This window comes from Triturus cristatus, chromosome 10 (assembly GCF_964204655.1).
Source record: "Triturus cristatus chromosome 10, aTriCri1.1, whole genome shotgun sequence".
Taxonomy (NCBI): Eukaryota; Metazoa; Chordata; class Amphibia; order Caudata; family Salamandridae; genus Triturus; species Triturus cristatus.
The window spans coordinates 1,082,385,656-1,082,407,184 of record NC_140593.1 but is presented as its reverse complement, the minus strand read 5'-3'; the positions used below and the strand labels follow the sequence as shown (position 1 = coordinate 1,082,407,184).

The 21,529-nt window shown below is 47.0% G+C and overlaps 2 protein-coding genes across 2 annotated transcripts in view; one reads left to right on the top strand and one right to left on the bottom strand.

Annotated features, from left to right (window-relative positions):
- The window catches only part of MAFK (MAF bZIP transcription factor K), a 262,438-nt gene that overhangs the window by 29,646 nt on the left and 211,263 nt on the right, over window positions 1-21,529 (top strand). The gene's annotated exons all lie outside the window — the stretch shown is intronic.
- LOC146796600 (lysosomal alpha-glucosidase-like) overlaps window positions 1-21,529 on the bottom strand; it is an 854,317-nt gene that overhangs the window by 791,039 nt on the left and 41,749 nt on the right. The window contains exons 2-3 of the mRNA XM_085629244.1: window positions 8,623-9,211; window positions 7,057-7,202 (exon numbers count right to left, since the gene is read on the bottom strand). Coding sequence (XP_085485370.1) covers window positions 7,057-7,202; window positions 8,623-9,180 — 704 coding nt within the window. The 5' untranslated portion in view covers window positions 9,181-9,211. The remainder of the gene's footprint in view (window positions 1-7,056; window positions 7,203-8,622; window positions 9,212-21,529) is intronic.

Here is a 21,529-nt window from a genome sequence, read left to right as displayed (position 1 = left end):
GGGATCCCCGCCCCAGGATCAGCGGCAGGCCGAGCGGAAGGTGGTGAGCTGAGTCAGCGGTCCTGGCGAACCCAGGGACGGTGCAGCGAGATGAGAACACGAGAGCGGTGATGAGAAGACGTCGGACAGCAACGTATACCACCTGTGGGGGGTTTTTGACTATGAGACTTGCTGGCCCTTGAGGCAGTTTGATTGCCTGCCCTCCTCTGGGGCTGGCTCCAGTTTATATGCGGCACTATGGGCCTACGGGGCAGAACGAACTGGGGCACCACAGACGGGCGGTCAGGAGGGGGCTGGCCCACGAACTTCCCAAGTAGAGTTCCTCGGTGGGGTCCACCGGGGCAGGGTTGGGCGACAGGCGCTCTGCTAATTGGGGTGGTGGGTAGTTTGGAGCCCACGGAGCAGGGGGCAGGGAGGGGGGGGGGGTTGTTTTTGCAGGAAGGGGCAGGGATGTTAGGGTCAGACTTGAAGGGGAGGGTGTGGCTTGAACGGTTGGCCAACTTTGTTGTCTTTTGCACTTTATGCCATTGTGGGGTGGGAACCGGGGAGGGGTGGGAGTTGGGGATCCTGTTCGGTCACACGATCTATGTCTGCACGTATGAAGCTGGGGTGGTGGGACGAAGCACCCTAACAAGGAACAGATATGGCTAGGAGGTGGGAAAAAAGTTTGAAGGTCCTCAGCTGGAATGTCAATGGTTTGGGGGACAGACTCAAGCGCACTATAGTCCTGCAATTTCTCAAACACCAGCCAGATGTGGTGCTCATGCAAGAAACACACTTGCTGGGGAATGTCTGTCAGGCCTTGAATAGATATGGCTACACTCTAGCAGCACACTCTGGTTTTACCTCCGGATCGAGGGGGGTGGGGATACTCCTGCGTCGCTCGCTGCCCCTCCACATAGACCTCATCAAGACCGACCCACAGGGCCGCTTCACGGCTGTCTCCGGGCGTTGGGAGGGCCGGACGCTTAATCTACTCTCAATCTATGTCCCGCCAGGCCTCCAGGCCCGGGCCTTTGCAGACCTGGGCACATTTCTCCTTTCTCTTCCTGAAGGTCAGCTAGTGCTGGGAGGGGACTTTAACGCAGTGGCGTCGGGAACCCGAGATAGGCAGCCCCCCAGGGACCTACCCCAGGGGCAGAGGTGGTTGGCGGACTTCCTGGAGGCCTTCGGGCTCACGGATGTGTGGCGCCTGCTTCGTCCCAATGATAGCCGATTTACTTTCTTTTCGGGGGTGCATCACTCCTTTTCACGACTGGATTGCATCCTTACCCTGCTGCGGCCAGACATGGTGGTACGGGAGGCAGAGCTCCTTGCTAGGGGCATTTCCGACCACTCACCGGTCCTTACACAGATCACATTTGGGGATAGACGGGAGGGCTGTATAGCACCAATAAACGCCTGGCACCTAAAACGCGAGGTCACTAGGAAACCCATCTCCACCTCAATCTCACGCTACTTCGCAGAGAATGACTGGTCGGTAAACTCCCCTGTCACCCTGTGGGAGGCATTTAAACCCGTGGTACGGGGTGAGGCGCTTTCGGCTATAGCGGCTAGGCGGCGGGAGAGACGCCAGCAGGTCACTACACTGGAGGCAGAGTTGGAGGAACTGGAGAGGGAGGCGCCGTCTAGCGGAGACCGGGAGGCCAGGCACAAAATGCAATTAAAGGCGGCTGAGTACAAAGCGCTGGTGACCCAAGAAGCGCAGACTTTGGCTCGGCACAAGCTTGGTAGAATATACGACCAGGGCGACAAAGCTGGGAAACTTATCGCCTGGCTCCCGAGGAAACAACAGGCCGGCAGGGTGGTGCCGGAGTTGCGCACCGAGTCAGGGAGAGTGATCACAGAGCCCCGGGAAATAGTCCAACAATTTGCCAGTCACTACCAGCAGATCTACAGGAGGGAGTCTGACCGGCCGGAGGAGGACTCTATGAACCTCCTTACTGACATACGCCTGCCCACCCTCTCGGATGCAGACCGGGAAGCTCTGGACTGCCCGATCACCGAGGCGGAGCTGCAGAGAGCGATAGGGGACCTCCGCCCGGGTAAGGCGCTCGGGCCCAATGGCATTCCCATAGAAATTTACAAACTCCAGCCGGACGTCACTAGTAAGCACCTAAAACTCATGTTCAATCACAGCAGAGAAGTGGGGCTGCTGCCCCGGGATCAGCGTATAGCGACCATAGTGGCAATACCGAAAGAGGGGAAACCCAAGGACTCATGTGCATCGTACAGACCAATCTCGCTTCTAAACGCGGAGCCCAAAATACTGGCGAAGACGCTGGCCAATAGGCTTCAGTCGGTGCTTCCTTCATTGATCCACCCCGACCAGTCGGGGTTCATGCCCCATCGTAACACGGCCCTCAACATCAGGAGATTGAATGGTGTACTAGGGCAGCGCCACAGACTTCAGGAGGACGCGGTGGTGGTCTCTCTGGACGCCACTATGGCATTCGACACCCTGGAATGGCCGTATATGTTCGCAGTCCTGCGTAAACTGAGCTTTGGGCCTCATTTCATTGCCTGGGTGCGTCTGATGTATGCTGAACCCCTGGCGCAGGTGCTGGTAAACAACAAGCTGTCTGAAGTCTTCACGCTGGCAAGAGGGACTCGGCAGGGATGCCCCCTCTCTCCCCTTCTTTTCGCCCTCTCCCTGGAGCCACTTGCGGCCTGGATAAGGCAGGATGCCGCCTTAAAGGGCATAGCATGGGAGGAGGGGTGGGAGGATAGAATATCCCTCTATGCTGATGACATACTCCTTTACCTCTCTAAGCCGCGAGGGTCGATAATTGTGGCACTCGACAAACTGGCCAGTTTTGGGCGCAATTCTGGATTTCGGGTCAATTGGGCCAAATCACATCTGTATGTCCTGCGTGGGGACCCTCCACGGCTCCCTGACACGTGTCCTATCACGGTGGCAGAAGAAGGGTTCAAGTACCTGGGAGTGTACGTCACCTGTAATAAAGCCTTTCTCTACGAGCACAACCTCAAGCCGCCGCTGCTCCGGCTCCAGAGTGAGGCAAAATCCTGGCAGCACCTGCCACTGTCCTTGCTGGACCGGGCAGCCTTATTTAAGATGCTAGCGCTCCCGCGGTTTCTCTACGCGCTACAAAACTACCCGGACTTGGTTCCGAACAGCTACTTCCTAGCTATTGAACCGCATTGCGCGACCTCCTCTGGGCTGGGTCACCCCGAATATCACTGGCCAAGCTCACACTGGGAAGGTACGATGGCGGTATAGCTCTCCCCGACATCCGTAAATATTATTGGGCGGCCCACCTATCCGCGATTAACCAAGGGACGTACGGAGACGGGAACGATCCAGCCTACGGTATGGACAGATGGTTGCTTCCCGGGGGGAACTATGAAATAGCACTTTACTCGAGACGAGGTAGGCGCCGACTCACCGGACCCACACTCCACTCGGTGCAGATATGGCACATCGCTCTGAAGAAGCTCGGCTGGTCCGGGACCCTCACGATGGCCACGCCACTTTGGGCCTCTGAAACATTGGGTAATCTGGGACGCACCAAGGGGTTCCGCAACTGGGACTTGATCGGCATCTCTCCAATTAAAGACATCTGGGGCCCTACAGGGATCCGCACATTCGCCCAAATGCAAGAAGCATATGAGCTGGCGGACACCGAATATTTTAGATATTTGCAGATACGTCACTCCCTACAGGCTAATATCCCTACGGAGGTCAAACTGCCACCAGCCTCCCCGCTTGAAGATAGGTTGCTGGACGGACACCTCACGGAACACGCCATATCCCTCACCTACAAGAAGCTTATCAATAACCCCCCAGATATGCTCATTCCCCTCAAAGACAAATGGGTTGCCGAAGGGCTAGAGATAGATGACGAGGAGTGGCTTTACGCCCTGGCTTCCCCGCGGAAGGTCGCGATATCAGCCCGACTGCGGCTTATTCAGCTGAAGACTCTTCACAGAGTCTATATCTCCTGCACGAGACTCCACGCAATGGGGAGGGTGGACACAGCACACTGTAGGAGAGGTTGTGGGGGCACGGGTACCTTTTTTCATGTGTTATGGGGCTGTCCGAAGATTCAGAGGTACTGGCGAAGAGTGGTGTGGTGTATGGAGGAGGTGTGGGAGGTGGAGATTCGCCCAGAGGCTAAGAGGTGTCTCCTCAATATATGGGAGCCAACGGACCTGCTACCAAAAGGGAGGCTCTGGGTGACACTCGGGCAGATGGTAGCGAAGAGGAATATAGCCAGGCTCTGGGGAAGTCCTACTCCACCCAAACTGTCAGAATGGAGCAGTGATATGGACTGGTGCATGCTGCAGGAAAAGACTGTGTACGTGGCGAGAGGGTGCCCCCGTAAGTGGGTCGAGGTGTGGTCCAGGTGGAATGACTTTAGGGAGGGTATTTGCGAGCCTCCTTCCGTCGCGCAGGATGACCCCGGAGATGTGTAGAAACCCACCGCTCTTGTTGCTCTGAATGCTGGGAGAGAGAAGCGGAGGCCGCAGCTCCGGGACGTGGAATGCATACGGTACGCACAGTGTTGACCGGTAGTTAGGGGGGTGGGGGAGTTTGATTGTTCCACACCTTTATGCCGGTTGAGGCACCAAGCCTTTACTGTATAGTTGTTTTAAGAGAAATTGAGACCTGCACTATCCTCCTTTAAAACTTGGTACAATTGCATCCATTAACGCCGCCGTACCCCCGGGTTGACGGCAAAGGGCTGTGGGATTTAGCGACATATCAGATATATCCTCCGCGGCCGGCCCGCAGGGTTGTAGGCTGACAGCTGTGTACTTGTATCTCTAAATAAAGGTCTTTCAAAAAAAAAAAAAAGAAGAAAAAAACTCACCACCAGACTACAAAGACATCAGAACCAGGCAGCAAGATTTTGCCTATATCTTTGTAAGTAGATTAAAACCACCTTTAAAGCACTCTACAGGCAGCATGTTGTATGACACAATTAAATTCAGGGTCCTGTGCACCATCAATAAAGCATACTTTGGCAAAAGCTCAGAGAACCTAAAGAAACTGCTCCTCACTAATTTCCGCAAATCAGATCATTTAACAATCATTCAAGAGGATGGCCTACAGAAGATCAGTGGGTGTGAAAAGTCCTACACTCTGCAATACCCTCAACACAAATCAGAGATTCAAAACATGAACATGCAGCAGCTCAGGAAACTTTTGAAACCCAACAAATCAGACTTGCCTTTAACAGAACTCAATGCAGAATAGGGAGGAAGATTGAAACAGTTAGGAAAATCAATATATCTGGACTCAGACTCGCTGCCATATTGTTGTACTTCATCAATCGCCATTAAGTGTTCAGAAGTGGCCAAAAGTAGACATGTAGCACTTTATAAAACTCCTTGATAATAATATAAAGCAAATATATGCTAAAGATAGGCATTTAGCATGTAAATGATTGACAAATTAGTTCCAAATTAATGCTGACAGCACAAAGATCATTGAAAAAGGTAGGAAACAAATATTTTACTGACAATGTTTTATATGCCAAATGGCATGCCAGGACATGAGAATTACCCAAGTTAAGACATCACATTCGATATGTTCATCTGGAGTGAAAACCTCTCTTCAGATTTCCTAGACCTTATTTTTTTTTATGAAGGGGAAAAAAAATACTAAAAAAGGGGGGGGGGGGGGGGGGGAGGATGTTGATCTGCAACTTAATGTTCATTGATCACATTTAAGTTTACCTGGAATGCCAAACTTTCATTGAGCTACAAACCAGAAGTCTGAGCCACTTCAGAAACAAATTGATTAGTAATAAACTAGTAACTCAGAACTAACAAGTAACAAATTAACAATCAAATTTCCAGTTGGCCACATGACCCTTCTCCAGCAAAAGTGTTAAAAATGCAGAAGATCAAAATAGACAATTTCAGCTTCACCTGGTGAATATATAATTGAAATGAATTAAGTTATTTACATGTAACACCAGTTCTCCACCATGGCTATCTTCATTTAATTCATAAACATTAGATTGTGGAATCCCTTAACACTTTTTCAACAGAAAGAAATTAAGCCAAAAACAATGCCTAGGTAAAGCCATGTTTCTCTAAACTTCTATCAAAATTAACGCATCATTAAAATAAACATCAGAAAAATTATACTGAGAGGCATATCTACTCCAACCTCTCTTTGTCACTACTAAAAGAAAAATAAATGCAAGGAAAAAATTATTGCATATAAGGAAAAACTGCACAGTTACTACAAAGCAGTGAGAGCAACCAAAGCATGCATCACGGGGGCAGGGATCTCTTAAATCTGTTTGACAATCTTGTGAAGTAAGTAGAAAGATCTTAAACCCTGATCCATTCAGCTGGCATTCTTGGGGAGCAGGGTGAGAAAAAGTCAACCTCAGAAATACTTTTGAAATGTCCCCACTTACTGAGAGAAAACTCCTAATGTGTCAGGACTATTTGGGATAACGGCCATGTAAATGGACCCCTATTTTGGGGATCTATTTGCAGAACTCACAAAGGTTGCGCAATCGAAACCTTGACATGGCAGACCACGAGACGTTTTCTCCCTGAAAGAGGTTCTACTGAGGAGTTAAAAGCTCCTTTGGTGAAAAAATATCAAACCTTAAATCTGGTTTCCAGTTGCCAACAGTATAACGCCAGGATATCCTTGGGGTGACAGCTGCGCTATACAAGTGCACTTTATATTACATTACATATAGACAAACTGCTGCCTCTGCTACAATGGAGGTTTAAAAGTCACGCCGGCTAACTTCAAAGGACCCCAAGAGTTCTGATCTTCACCATACCTATCCCCAAAAGCGAGATACAAAATGGTTTCTTCTTTTAGAAAACGCACCTTAAACACACATAGGAGTTGACTTCCACAGTGACTAAAGTTAACAACTGTAACATTTTAGGAAAATATTGGACTTTTTATTTGTAGTGTGTTAGGAAAATATTCTTCACATTGATACATTAGATGCAGTAAACTTGTTTTAGTATCACTTGGGGGAAAAAAATGGAAAAAAACCAACCACCACAGAAAGGCTGCTGAATGGTAAACAATTTAAGAGCAAACCTTACAGAACATGCTGTGATCCTTTGCGCCAAACCATCACACCGAAAGGATTATCAGAAAAATCCACACCGTAAATGGGATTTGATGCTTTCTTTGTGACCGGTGGAACCTCTATTGGAACTTCATACCTTGGCTTGCTAGCATCAGTCAACTGGAAATGAAATGGAGATACACAGCAACTCAAAATTATATATATATGAAAATATTCATACATGGGAGAAGATTTCATTTAATAATCTTGGAAGTTATGTTATATCCTCATGTGCACATTCAGGGGAAGTCAACATTTGTGATGTCTATGATCTTACAACACAAAAAGTCAATGTATGTATTATATAGTCAAAAAAACTGCTAGAATATAATAAGTAAGGACAAGGTTGAATGCCAGAAAGCTTTATCAGAGCCCATGCTATCTGACCATTTCCCAACCTACACTTGGCACAGAGTTGATTTTGTATCCATGTACAGCCTGGCACTCCACTTTACACAATAACTTGTTTTTTATTAAGTTCTAAATGATAGTAGGACCCCTTACACCTGATCCTTTATCTAGGACTATAACATTACCACGGTCTGTAATAGTGTGCCACTATTTCTATTGTACGGATTAATTTATTTCCAAAATGAGTATACGGTCTACGCATACTCTAAGTTTCAAAGAGAGAATAAAAAAAGGACCAACTGTTGCTGTGCACTGTTCTGGAGTTACAATAGTCTACAACCCAAGTCACTACACATTTCTGTGATGTCAGAGTGGCGTAATTCTGCAGCCTACCAGAATGACACACTAGCAGTGTAACGTGGTCTTGCCAAGTCGCCCATGGACATCTAGACACCCAGAGGAACAACAGAACATATGACTGAATTCAGCAATAGCTTCAATGTACTAAGAATAGCTGGTCAGCATGAGAGGTTGGCCTTCTGAGAACTTTGAAAATGTAAAGGCGGGAATCAAGGGCCCAGCCATTTGTTTAATGTGTATGAGAGGAGGGTGTAAGTGAAGGAAGTGCCTGAATGGTGGTAGCAGGTCCAGGAGAATTATATATATATATATATATATATATATATATAATATTTATTAATAATTTTTTTTCCAAAGGATAGGGTGACTCACAACAGAGAATATTTGGAGGTAGCGTGACAGTACTAATGTAGGAATGAAAATTTTGCAGAATAGGTACAATTTGTTTTTTGGTGGGGCAAAAGTGAGGTGGGGGTGAACGGCAGGCCAATAGGTACATTTAATGTTTTTTTGTCTTATTAATCAACTCACCTCCTCCAGTGTTTGTTAACCAGTTCAGGGGAGGAGGACATGATGCAAGAAGGTCACACACATCATGAAATAGCTTCACAAACCACCATTTGGTGCTTTGTGCCTCATGGTACTGAATGTTTCTATAGCTCCATTGACATTCTCCAAAAGTTTAACACAAATGTAATAGTTTGTGTGTGGCTAGTGGGGTCAGCAGACAGGACTGCCATGTTCAACCTAGCCGTTAATCTCTAATTTTTCATTAAATATATCTAAACTTAGGAACAATGCAGCTCCCCAGCATTTGTCTGAAACTCACCTTTATGTGCAATCGTGTGTCAGTTTCAAAGATCACCTCCAGCAGTAGTTTCTCAATATCTTTTGGATAATATGATTTCACTTTTCTTCTCAGTATTCCTAATAGTCCCAGGTCAGTCTTGTTCAAGCTCTCCAGGGTGTAACTGGGAAAGTCTGGAGGGTAGAAGCACCAGGGGACCCCACCGTTGCTTCTATTTTGGGGCTCTAGACCTTTAATGAAGCAGCACCCTCGATTCTCACAAAGCTCTTTAGTAACTACCACATCTCTCTCGGGGTAACAGTCAAAGCGGTGTGCTTCTGTGATGGAACTGCACTGATTATGGGTGTCAGCATTTCCAGCTTTTTGAGGGTCATGTTCCAAACTCCAGGAAAAATTACTCATGATCCAGAGGTAAATTCCACTTAGTATGAGAGTTACAAGTATCATTATGAATGCCAGCCACCACGGTGATGGGGGTAGTTTCTGAAGGCATGTTTGCTTCTGACCACCACTGTGGACATCTGCACCAGTCGGTCTCTTATACTTTAATCTGCCAGATAGCTTCTCGTAGGGAATCATTTTTTATTTTCTCCTGAAATGAAAACAAAACCTGAAAAAAATAGACACACATGTGAAGCATTAAGACATACAGACTGGTCACGTTAAGAACACTAGTAAAAGGGAGTATACTCATTAAGGATAAACAAAGTTCAAGATAGATTTTGTGGTGAAAGCCCCCTCTTTAGAGAAGGCTTATAGATGGAAATCTCAATAAGTAAGCTCTGCCTCCCGCAATGAACAGCGAGACACTTGCATACAAACATTCCCTTTCCTTCTGCAACTCCCTCATGAAACATCAAAAAGGACGAACAATATAATCCCCACATAAGATCAGCATTAGAGCAGCAGATAATAGCTGACCAGTATGTTATGCTCTCTACTGGGGAATCAAACTCCCACCAACATAAATTAAGGTCATAGTCTCAGGTGTACTAGTTTGGGCATTACCCCCGTCCCTCTGAGAATCCTTCCTGGTGTCCATACCGACCCTCTCGGCTTCCTAGCCATACTCGGTATGGAGTATAAGATTTTGGGGAGGATCTTAGTTGCCAAGTATGCTCAAGTGTTACCTGACCTAATTCATGCTGGCCAAAACGGTTTTTTCCCAGGACGAAGCACATCTCGAATCATGTGACAACTGTTCCATGTGTTGGACCAGGCCCCAGGCGGTTCCCATACAAGTCCTGCTTGATATTGGATCTCGAAAAAGCTTTTGATACACTCACATGGGATTATCTATTCCAAGTGCTTATCAGGGAGGGGGTGGGGGTGGGCAGACGCCTCAGAGCATACACAAAACTGTTCTACACAGACCCTACCTCCAGGACCAGACTAGGTAAACTTATCTCACCATCCTTATCTGTGGGTAGAGGCACTCGACATGGATGTCCCCTGTCCCACTTAATGTTCGCAATGGCTATCAAACCCTTACCGCTAGACTCCACAGAGAGGGAAGGCTTGGGGATTCCATTGGATGGTACAACAAATGTGGCATCTTTATACGCGGACGACCTACTCATCTATATCTGCGAAATCTTCTCAGACTTCTCAACAATACACGCAACACTCCAAGCATTTGCGCAGGTGGCAATTCTCCAGGTCAACTGGGCCAAATTATGCGTGCACCCCCCAAGCTATAACTTAGCCCCGTTTGAGGTGCAGCTTGGGGGAACCCTATTAAACTAGAAGGGCGACACAGTCCATTTACCTAGGAGTTCGCCTTTATCACTCGACGGACGATCTATAGGAAGGAAACCTGAAGAGAACCCTCTTAGACTTAAAACCGCTGGTTCTTTTCCAGAAAGATTTGCCCTTAATCGCTACAGCAAAATAGCCCTGTTTAAGATGATAATCTTACCTAGGTTGCTCTACTATTTCGTCAATGTTCCTGTCATTGGAGCAATGTGAAAATAGGGTAAAGGGAGAGGTTGGGGCCCCACTCTACGAAGAGGCCCAAAACTTTAATAAGAGACCAATCTCTATGGCCTTGGACACTCTCTTTGATCACTTCCTGCAACACACTCGGAACGACAATCTACCCCTGTGAATTCGGATATATAGTACGACACAACACGTGCTATCAAAGAAAAGAACTATGGTTCCCCTTCCAGTTTTTTGCTCTGTGTTAGAATAAAATAAAACTATTCAGGCAATGCTGTGGATTGACCCAATGTTGGTGTTGGCCACAACCACCCAACATTAACCATTACTAGCCCTAACCAGACCCATCCAACATCTCTTTACTCAACCAGATGGCTTATGCACAAGGTCCTTGAAACTATGTGAATACAGAGCCTTAGCACTTTCGTCATAAATAGGAGATCACTGCATTTGCTACAAAACCTACCTTCTGCTGCAAAATAGATGTTTTCTAAAAGTTAGTGGAAGAAGAATCTAGAGTTTTATTAATGTCAAATATGCAGAACAACTATAGACTTATTTCTGCCAAACAGCGAGTAGGCAGTCAGTCAAAAAGTGTATTCAATTTTCAATTAAAACCATTAAAGTGCAGAAATAAAAACCTCTACTAACACATTGGGGAGCATTTACAAACTTTCCATAATGTTGTTAAAAAATGAATAGTTTGACAAAATCTATTCCGTAATTTAACACATAAACACTGTCAGAGGATACCAAATCAAATTAAACAGAAGGATGTAATACCGAGCTTAAAGAGTAAGTTATCCATAAAACATTTTAGTCTAATACCAGCCTGAGTAAAACGTCACCACTGTACATCAGACATAGGGTGATGTCAAAGACTGAATAAAAAGCATTGCCTGCCTGCATTGTCGGAGATGGGGGCCCCTTAAGATTATGCCCAGAAAGCTCCACCCAGGAAGTACATAGAATATGCAGAAAAGAACAAAAGAGTATCGTGGACTGGGGAGAGCAAGAGTAACAAGGGCAAACTGATAGCTTCAAATTAAAAGAACCAGTCACAAGGAAAGCAACCAGGTAATGAATGCACAGTTTTCATCTTCAGCCTTGCCAAAAAGTACCTGTGTTGACAATTCTGATCCCACATAAGGAAGGGCTGCACATCAGAAGTTACTTTGAATTCTATTACAGGACCGGAGGCTTCGTATTATGCTTCTCTTTCTATTTATTGCTACTCACAGCAGCCAATGAAATTTTTCTTATGCAAAACAAACTACATTTCCCATGATGCATGCACCACATCACTTCCTGCAGAGCCCCATAAGAGCCAGTAACACTGGAACCAGTCCTCTTTCTTTGTTTCTCACGCAGACAGTTAGGTTGAGAGCTCCGTTTTAATATTATTGATTGATGTGATTTGTGATTGGGATTTCACTCTTAAGGCTTTGATTGTACAAGCGGCAGATTAATGCTTAACGCCGCGCTTACATGCAAATCCACAGAGTTGGGCTGTCCGGGCGACGCGCATTGGAGCTACGAGACCCCCGCTGAGAGCGGGGATGAGTCGGGGGCATAGTTAGCAGCGTGCGACGCGCGGTAGCTCGTATTTCCTGACGAGAGTCAGACGCGGCGCTCGGCCGTCTTGTCAGTGCCCCTTTCAGCGCGTGAGCGCTTATTCATTATTAAAGCACACGGTACCGCCCCGCCTTCGGCGGGTGAAAATTACTCAGGATATTGGCGCTAAGGCTTCCCTCATATGCCGGTGACGCTGGGAGCCTATTACTTTCGTTTTTGCTCGTGTTTCCACGTGCGTAGCCCAATTGGGCTATTTTGGTAGGATTTGGGCTACGCACGTCGTAACTGCCCGTTTTTAGGTGTTTTTGCTTTCGTTTTTGCCATTCAGGCTGTGGTTTAATAAGAGAGCACTGCTTTACGCCTGGCTGGCTGCAAAAACGACCTGGGCCTGGAGGGAGCACACCTCCTTGGACTTTTTCTTGCTCTTTTGACTCCACTACGCCCTGTGGGCTGTAATAATTGGGACACAGCTGTTGCTGAGTAGCTAGGTACCGGTGCTGTTGTGCTGTGGGTTGGCTCCCCCCCTTGTTACTCCTCCTTACTGTTGCCCTATGAGCAAGTACGTCTACAAATTTGGTTCCACCATGGAAAATTGGGTGCACTACGAGGAGGATGACACCTTGTACGAGGAGGAGGTGGGGACACCTGCCATGGAAGATAATATTGTTGAGGCCCTGGACGCTTCCGTGCAGGAGTCAGTCAACAAGGCCCTGGAGAAGGCAGTTCCGGGAACTGTGCAGCAGGCATTGGCGACTGCATTAATGCCTATTACTAGGCAACTGGAGAGGTTCGCGACGCATCATGGCTTCACTACCCCAGCTGAGGAGCCGGCAAAGGAGCCACGGACTAGGTCCTGGCCGCATTCTGCTTCCTATTCGTCACTCCCGCGCCCTGCGACGGAGAGGGACAGGGTGCAGGATACTGATTCGGAACCTGGTTCCACCTCTTCGGACACCCCTGATGATTCCCCTCCCAAGAAGTAGTCTCGGAAAGTTAAGAATGTGGAGACTTCTCAGCCGGCCCCTACGCCTTTCACCTTCAACCCTTCGGATATCGTTCACCCCAGATCCTCGGATTGGTTGCCTGCCCCGGAGGTGGCAACGTATCTACATGAGAATTTGCGCAAGAGCTTTGACAAGGAGGTGCGCAACAGACTGCGGTGTGAATGTCCCCGACCGGATCTTACGGATAAGGTGGCAGAATCGCCGGAAATTGATCCCAGTTTGCTAACTTTCCTTAAAAAGTTTGCCAAGGACCCCAAGAAGGGTATAGACCGCGCATGGCGAGGGTGCCAAGACAAGCTTCTTGACGTGGTCGGCCCCCTAGCCAAGATATTGCAGATGGCTCTAGAGGCGCAGGAATTGGTAACTGCTATGGATTCCCATGTTTTGGCGGGCTGGACCCAGCGGGCTATCTGCCTATTAGGTAATGCCAACTGCGCAATCTCCACGGAGCGCAGGAAGTCCATTCTGATGCGCATGGACTCGAACCTTACGGAGTTGGCCGCGGCGGAGCCTGGCCCATTGGCGGACGGAAACCTATTCGGCGACCGATTCGTCAAAGATGTGGCGAAATACGTGGGCACCTTCACGACTCTGGACAAAGCTCAGGCAGGAATCAAACGGGTATTCCAGGCAGGGGTTTTCAACAGGGCCGGACGAGGCCGGGGACGCTCGTTTGGCTGTCAATTCTCCCAAGGTCCTCAAAGAGGAGATTTCGGACGCGGCAGAGGAGAGTGGAACTCCACCCGTGGTGGCACCTTCTACCCCACCAGGCAGCGCTTCAACAAGCGGCGCATTAACAAGGGATCCTATCGGGGAGGATTCCAGAACACAGAGTCTTCAGGTGAGCGCTCCAGATTTATTTCTTCTTCCGTTGGGGGGACGTATTCAGCAGTTTTATCACAATTGGGTTAAAATATCACAGGACGCCTGGGTTTTGCAGACAGTTCAGGGGTTCCACCTAGAGTTCTTTCAGACACCCTGTCAGGTTCACCGGCCCAGACAGCTTTCTTTTTCCCGACTAGAGTGCGATTTCATAGATTCAGAAATAGAAGGATTGCTGCAGAAACGCGCAATAGCTCCTTGCAACGAGGGCCCTCGCGGTTTCTGCAGCAATATTTTTCTGGTGCAGAAGAAAGGCGGGGTTACAGGTTGGTACTCAATTTGAAGGATTTCAACCACTTTCTGACTTACAAGCACTTCAAGATGGAGGGCATCCATCTGCTGGCAGACCTATTGAAGCAGTGGGACTGGTTGGTCCGTATGGACCTGAAGGACGCCTATCTGTCCGTTCCCATATTTCGTCCCCATCGCAGATTCCTTCAATTTCAGTGGCGGAACCGGTGGTACGAATATTTGGTCCTTCCTTTCGGACTTTCCTCAGCACCGTGGTGTTTCACCAAGGTTCTGAAACCGGTCGTAGCCTACCTCAGGGAACAAGGGGTTTGCATGATTGTCTACCTGGACGACATGCTCATCATGGCGCAATCTCAGGCGTTGGTGGTTCAACACTTGCGCATGACCATTCGTATTTTGCAGAACCTGGGGTTCGTGATCAACGAACCAAAATCGGTCTGGTGTCCCACACGGACGATAGATTTTCTGGGGTTCGTCATAAACTCTCACACAGCCCAGCTCAGCCTCCCAAATTCCAAGCTTCGGGATATCAAGAAGGAGCTTCGCTCATTCCTGACCAAACAAATGGTTTCGCTCAGGGGGATTGCCCGGATAGTGGGACTCCAGGGGGTTGTCCATTCAAGCAATATTTCCGGGACCCCTACACTACAGGGCCCTTCAACGACTAAAAATCCAACAGTTACAGAAGGGTCTTTCATACACGGACGTAGTCCCTCTTTCCCAGGAAGTGAGGGAGGAAATGCAATGGTGGTTGGCCCACGTCGAGGCGTGGAACGGCAGAGCAATTTTCGGCTCTCTACCGGAGGTGGTCATAGAATCCGACGCCAGCCGTTGGGGTTGGGGAGCGCGCTGCGGAAATATTTCCACAGGGGGGCGTTGGTCCCTAGAAGAGTTAAATCTTCACATAAATTGTCTAGAGCTCCTCACAGGATCATTTGCGATCCGGACGTTATCTCCCAGGCAGATCTCATGTTGCATCCTTCTTCAGATGGACAACATATCGGCGGTAAGGTACATCAACAAACTGGGGTGCACGAGGTCCTCAATGTTGGTGGAGATAGCGAAGGCCTTTTGGCACTATTGCCTGGGTCACCAGATTTCAGTCATAGCAGAATACATTCCGGGTCAGTCCAATGTGGTGGCGGATTGGAACTCTAGCCATCTCAGGGACTACAGCGACTGGCAACTTCTCCCACGGGTGGTCCGGTGGTTGCAGGAGATCTGGGGAGTTTGCGAGATCGACACGTTTGCCTCCAGGCTGAACCGTCAAATGACGAAGTTTTTCAGCTGGAGGCCGGACCCATTGGCGCTGGCGACGTATGCCTTCGCGCAAGAGTGGACTCAGGAGTTGAATTACGCGTTTCCACCCTTCATTCTCATTTCTCGCGTGTTCACTCAAGTGATGCGCCAGAACGCAGAAGTGATATTAGTGACTCCCTTGTGGAAATCGCAGCCTTGGTTCCCGTTGTTGCTGGAGGCGAGTTGCGACTTTCCCAGAAGGATCCCATGGTCCTCGACGATGCTCCAGGGCCCTCAGGGGGGAGAGACACCCGATGGTTCACTCGGGGCATCTGTCCCTGATGGCCTGGAGACTTTCAGGCAGCGTTGGCAAATGCCAGGATTTTCGGAACAAGCTTCAAGCTTTATCAATCAGGCGTGGGCCCCCTCTACCAAGAAGCGATATTCTTCAGCCTGGGGATGCTGGGTTCGTTGGTGCATGGGACAGCATGTGGATCCCGTGGGGGCAGGATTACCCTGTATTGTAAATTTCCTGTCTGAAAAAAAGTCGGAAGGTCTAGCATATCGCTCTGTTAATAACTTCCGTTCCGCCATATCGGCAGGCCACTCTCAGATCGAGGGCAAACCTGTCGGAATGCATCCTTTAATATGTAAACTACTAAAGGGTATCAGAGTAGCTAATCCACCCAAACCAAAGTACTCTTCTTTGTGGGATGTCTCGCTGGTTCTGTCACTATTTAATAGGTGGCCCGACAACAATAGGTTGTCCAGGAAACAATTGTCGGCCTAACGGGCCATGTTGCTCTGCCTAGCGGCTTGTAGACGTTCTTCGGATGTGAAAGCTCTTGATATTACAGGTAGAGTATTTACTCCGGAGGGAGTTTTGTTTTCTATTACGTCTAGGACTAAAACCATGTCACGCAGTGTGGATTATCATGCTTTTCCCGATAATGCTAAACTTTGTGTGGTCCAATGCCTCAAGGCTTATGAAGAATGTACCAGGCCTGATGGTGTGGTACAATTGTTGATTGCTCTGCAGAAACCGTACAAACCTGTGACTGCGGCTATAGCCAGATGGCTCAAAGATGTTATGCAAGAAGCTGGTGTCGATACTCAGGTCTTTGTTGCACATTCTGTCCGAGGCGCTATGGCCTGTAAGACTTTCATGTTGGGTTCTACTGTGCAGGATATCATGCATTCTGCAGACTGGTCGTTTGAATCAACATTTAAACAGTTTTATTATAAACCGGTGGGTGATATATCCTCTGTTGTTTTTAATCAGCGTTAAACTAGCATAATACGAAGCCTCCGGTCCTGTAATAGAATAAAAAATTAGCTAGCATTCGCGCCAAGAATTTTCAATTCTATTAAGGACACGGAGGCGAGGATTATCCCACCCGGTTAAATTACAGTATTGTAATTGTTGCCCACCCGTTTGCGTATATACTCTGATTATACAGAAGTTACGGGTTGTTTTATCTCTGTTTTTTCAGGATCCGAAAAGAAGATGGATTAATCCTGTTTGAAGCTGACGTTCTTCCCAGCTGGTCTGGTTTCTTCCACGTTGAAGGCTGTTGTTGAACTTTATTATAATTATTGGACTTATTGTTCGGAGCAAAGAAAGAGGACTGGTTCCGGTGTTACTGTTATGGGGCTCTGCAGGAAGTGATGTGATGCATGCATCATGGGAAATGTAGTTTGTTTTGCATAAGAAAAATTCATTGGCTGCTGTGAGTAGCAATAAATAGAAAGAGAAGCATAATCCCCGCCTCCGTGTCCTTAAAAGAATTGAAAATTCTTGGCGCGAATGCTAGCTAATTTTTTATTCCGCATGATTAAACACAGTGCTTCTGGACTTCTGAGCTTGGTCTCTTTATGCATGCCACATGGTAAAAAATAAATAAAATTATATATATATATATATATATATATATATATATATATAAAGTCCAAAAGGTGCTGGCTTACGTGTCACACCTGACCGAAAGGGCGTGCCGGTTACCAGTGCCTGCTTACTGGTTTAAACATAAAGTCCAACACTCATTCACTCCTTGGAATGAGCCCGACACATGCAGGGATTAAAACAATTTGGATTTTATTCAGCGAATCACTTACCGCAATCCTCTGCTGATGATGTCAGATATTACATCACTGATGACATGTGTCTTTATGAAAAATAAATATTTGTAATATATGTATAGCTAAAGATACAGTATTAGCATCAACAGAGGATTGCGGTCGCGTGAGTTATAGTTGCCTGCACTAACTATAACGGGGGAATTTCATTGGTTTTTTACGAGTGAAATGTCCAGCTAACTATAACATGTGTGAAACCTATGGTTTTTTCAGTGAATTTGCAAGGTTTTTTAAATGCTAATTCCTAACTATAACGTGTGTGAAACCTATGGTTTTTTCAGTGAATTTGTACGGTTTTTTAAATGCAAATTTTTTTTGAGATTTTTGGTAAACCTATGTATAAAATATTATATGTACTATATCCTGCATTATGGAATGGTAAATTTTTTTTTTATGCATTTTTTTCCGTGCGCGTACGGTAAGCGGACGCTACGCGCTCCGTACGTCATAAGTACAGTGCGCTTATGTGATACGTACGTGACGTACGCGTACACGTATGCGCGTTGCGCGGAAGCAACGTCGCGGTTACGCAGGGGCGTGTAATGCACATGCGCGAGTGCGTCTTACGTACGCGCTCCGTAAGCGCTCCGTAAGCGTCACGTTTGCGCATGCGTACTGGTTTACGAGCGCGTACCGTAAGCTTACGGAGCGCGCACGGTAGGTCATGTGATCCACAAAGAACACTTTTCATTGGTTGAAACTACTTTCAGTTCCAGAAACTTCCCACACCACACCCATTCCCCTCATTACTGCTTGAGATCCCCTAGGAGAAGGAGCTGAATTGACATTGAGATACAATGGCAGAGCAGCAGACCTCTTCTGAGAGTGAGCCTAGCAGCACCATCATCAGACAGAGAAGGAGGAAACAAAAGAATTCTTTTGTGTGGGAGAATTTTACTTTTCCAGAGGGGCAGAAAAAGGTCAATGCTCCATTGGTCACTTGCACACTTTGTGACAGTGTTTTATCTAGAGGAGATCCAAGGAAGAAGTATTCCTTTGGAAATCACTCTATGAAGAGACACCTTAGGGATAGACATCCCAGGACCTTTGCTCAACATACTGGAGAAAACTCTTCAGTAAGTCACCTGAGCCCAACCTCAGAAGCTCAGCCGAGTACATCATCGGCAGCTCAGCAGAGCCCTTCCTCTGAGGTGGGAGCATCACCTTCTTCTGCTCCTCTGGACATTAACCCTCGATTTGGGAGGGTTGCAATGAGGTGTACAACGTGTTGTGGTCTTATTGTTTTTGGGGAGACCAGTGTTTCCCTTATTAACAATAAGATAGACCAGCACGTTGGTAGACGCTCATAATATTCCCATTCTTTCTTTCCTCCATCCCTGTATTAACCCAACGGCTCTTTTAAGAGCCTACCTTACCTCACAATTTTTTGTATTTTTTTTAAGCTTTCCTTTTTGAAAAAAATGTTTTGCCGTGCGCGCGCGGTACGCGTAATAGTTACGCGAAGTTCGCTGAATTTCTCCTTGCGGAATTTCTCAGTTTACGCCGTGCGCGTACGCTACGCGCATTCGGCGATTTTTTGAAAAAAAATTAAAATTTTTGCCCTTGGGGGTCCTTCTGGGACCCCTGACAAAGGCTAGGGGGTCAGGAACTGTCCAGCCTGCCCCCTTTTCACGTTATCCACCTTTGTTTTTCACCCCCTCAGACTGCGAGAGACAAAATGGCAGCCGACACTTCCTGGTTTCGACCGATTCGAATGTTTAATGAGATCTAACAACCAATGAGAATCGCGCTCGTGCACGGCGGCGTGCGCGTACGGTAAGCTTACGGTACGCGCTCGGAGCGCGCCCATAGATATATATATTGATTTAAATGCTATTTTCTCAGGCAATACTGAACAGATTTACACGAGACCTTCAAAAGGCACATCCCTGACCTGAGGGCTACCTCTCTGCCAAATTTCAAGTAATTCTGTTCAGCCATTCGGGCTGTAGCTTGGACTAAAGGTCCTATGGAAAAATGCATGGGGAAAATGCGTTTTGGGACCCCCCCTTTTTCTCAGCCCCCGCTTGACGAATCCCCCCGAGACTTTCAGGGTAGGAGCGGAGCGGAGCGCCTCACCTATTTTGAGAATTTTACGAGGATTCGTCAATCGGCGCCAAAGTTATTCCAAATAGAATGTTGCGGATTTCCTATGGAAACACGGTCCTAACTAGAACTATCTACTGGCGACCGCCAGAAGATTATATATGTATATATTCTCTAACGGTGGTTTTACAAGAAAAAGAAGATAAAACCTACGGTTTGCAAAACAATTCCAGGACAGTTATGCTGCCGCTGAGATTCTTAACAATGGCCAGCCAAGGGATCTTTATAGTCAGTCCTAAGACGATATGTTAAAACCAGGCTATTTAAGGTAGCTTGCTCTTTGGTCCAACTGGATAACAGTAGAAGAGTCCGCAGCATGATATGGCCTGGTATATAGAATGATCCCAACTGTAAGTGACACAAATCAGTTGACGTACTTTGGGGAACCTGTAGAGAAAATGCCCACTGGAACCGTAGCTTATTTCTAAAAGTAAGCTTTAATGTGGCAGTGACTGTGCAGCAGCTGGTGAACTGCAGCACGAACGAGCCAACGGTGCTCTGATTCAAAAACGAAAAGTTCAAGATTCTGCTGTGGAATGCCACGAGAAAGGAACACACGTGTGGTGAGCATTCCACAACAGACCGAATACAAAGTAAACCACTACATTATCCTCCTTCTCACAAAATAACAAAAAAAACATATTTGAAACAAGGAAGAGAAAGAAGTGAAAGGAGAGAAGAAGCAAGAGGAAAGAAGGAAAAAGAGTAAAGGAAACAAGGGAAAGCACAGCATAAAAGACAAGGAAAAAAATACAAATCAGCGAAAAACAAAAAGGAACAGTACGAAGTCTACTGCTCCTGCACACACCCAAATAAAGAGGGAGCATTCATGTGTATATCATTGGAAGGAACAGGAGGTTTGGAGACAGTACTTCTGTTAGGAATATGTTCAGACAACTTAACAACTCTGGACACATTCCACCAGTGTTTGTTGTTGGCCCTGATGGCGTTACCACAGACCTTGTCAACAACCAAAGGATCAGAAAACTTCGGATCACCTTTCCTTCTGTGAACAGGAAACTTCACACGTACAGAATCACCAACAATTGAATGTGGAACCGATTTCTTTAGGGAATCAAAATAAGATTTTTGGCTGAACTGGGCTTTGGAAACATTCTTTCTGTTCACAAGATCGTCAACTCCCACCAAAGCATCCATCTTAATCCACCTTGTCATCCAACCAGGACACACCTTGGAGGAAGGCTTCCTTCCCCGCAACAATTCAAAAGGAGAAACCTTTCTGGACGAGTGGGGTGTATGGAAGAACCACTGCATTGAACGCACAGCATTTTGAACAACACACTTCCTGGCAACAGCCCATTGAACACAATCGTTTAGATCCCTGTTCATGTGTTCGACAAGCCCGTAGTCTGTGGGTGATAAATAGAGCTCTTGGAGTGAGTAATACCACCCTGGATTAGAAAATCTTGAAATTCTTGACTGACAAACTGTACCCCATTGTCAGATACAATGGTAGAAGAGAAATCCTCCCGCAGGAAAATGTCCTTGAGAAAATCAATAACATTTTTGGAATTGGGTTCGCCTAAAAAACGAACCTCAGGCCATTTAGAATAATAATCTATGGCAACAGCAGCAAAGCGAGACGACAGAGGAAGGATATTGAAAGGCCCAACCAAATCAATGCAGATTTTCTCCCAAGGCCTTGCTGGAAGATCAATAGGTTGAAGAGGAGGAGTCCTCACTTTAAGACCTTTTTCGGCACGTAAACACACAACACATTCCCCGACAAAAACATCAATATCTTTGTCCATAATGGGCCACCTAAAACACTT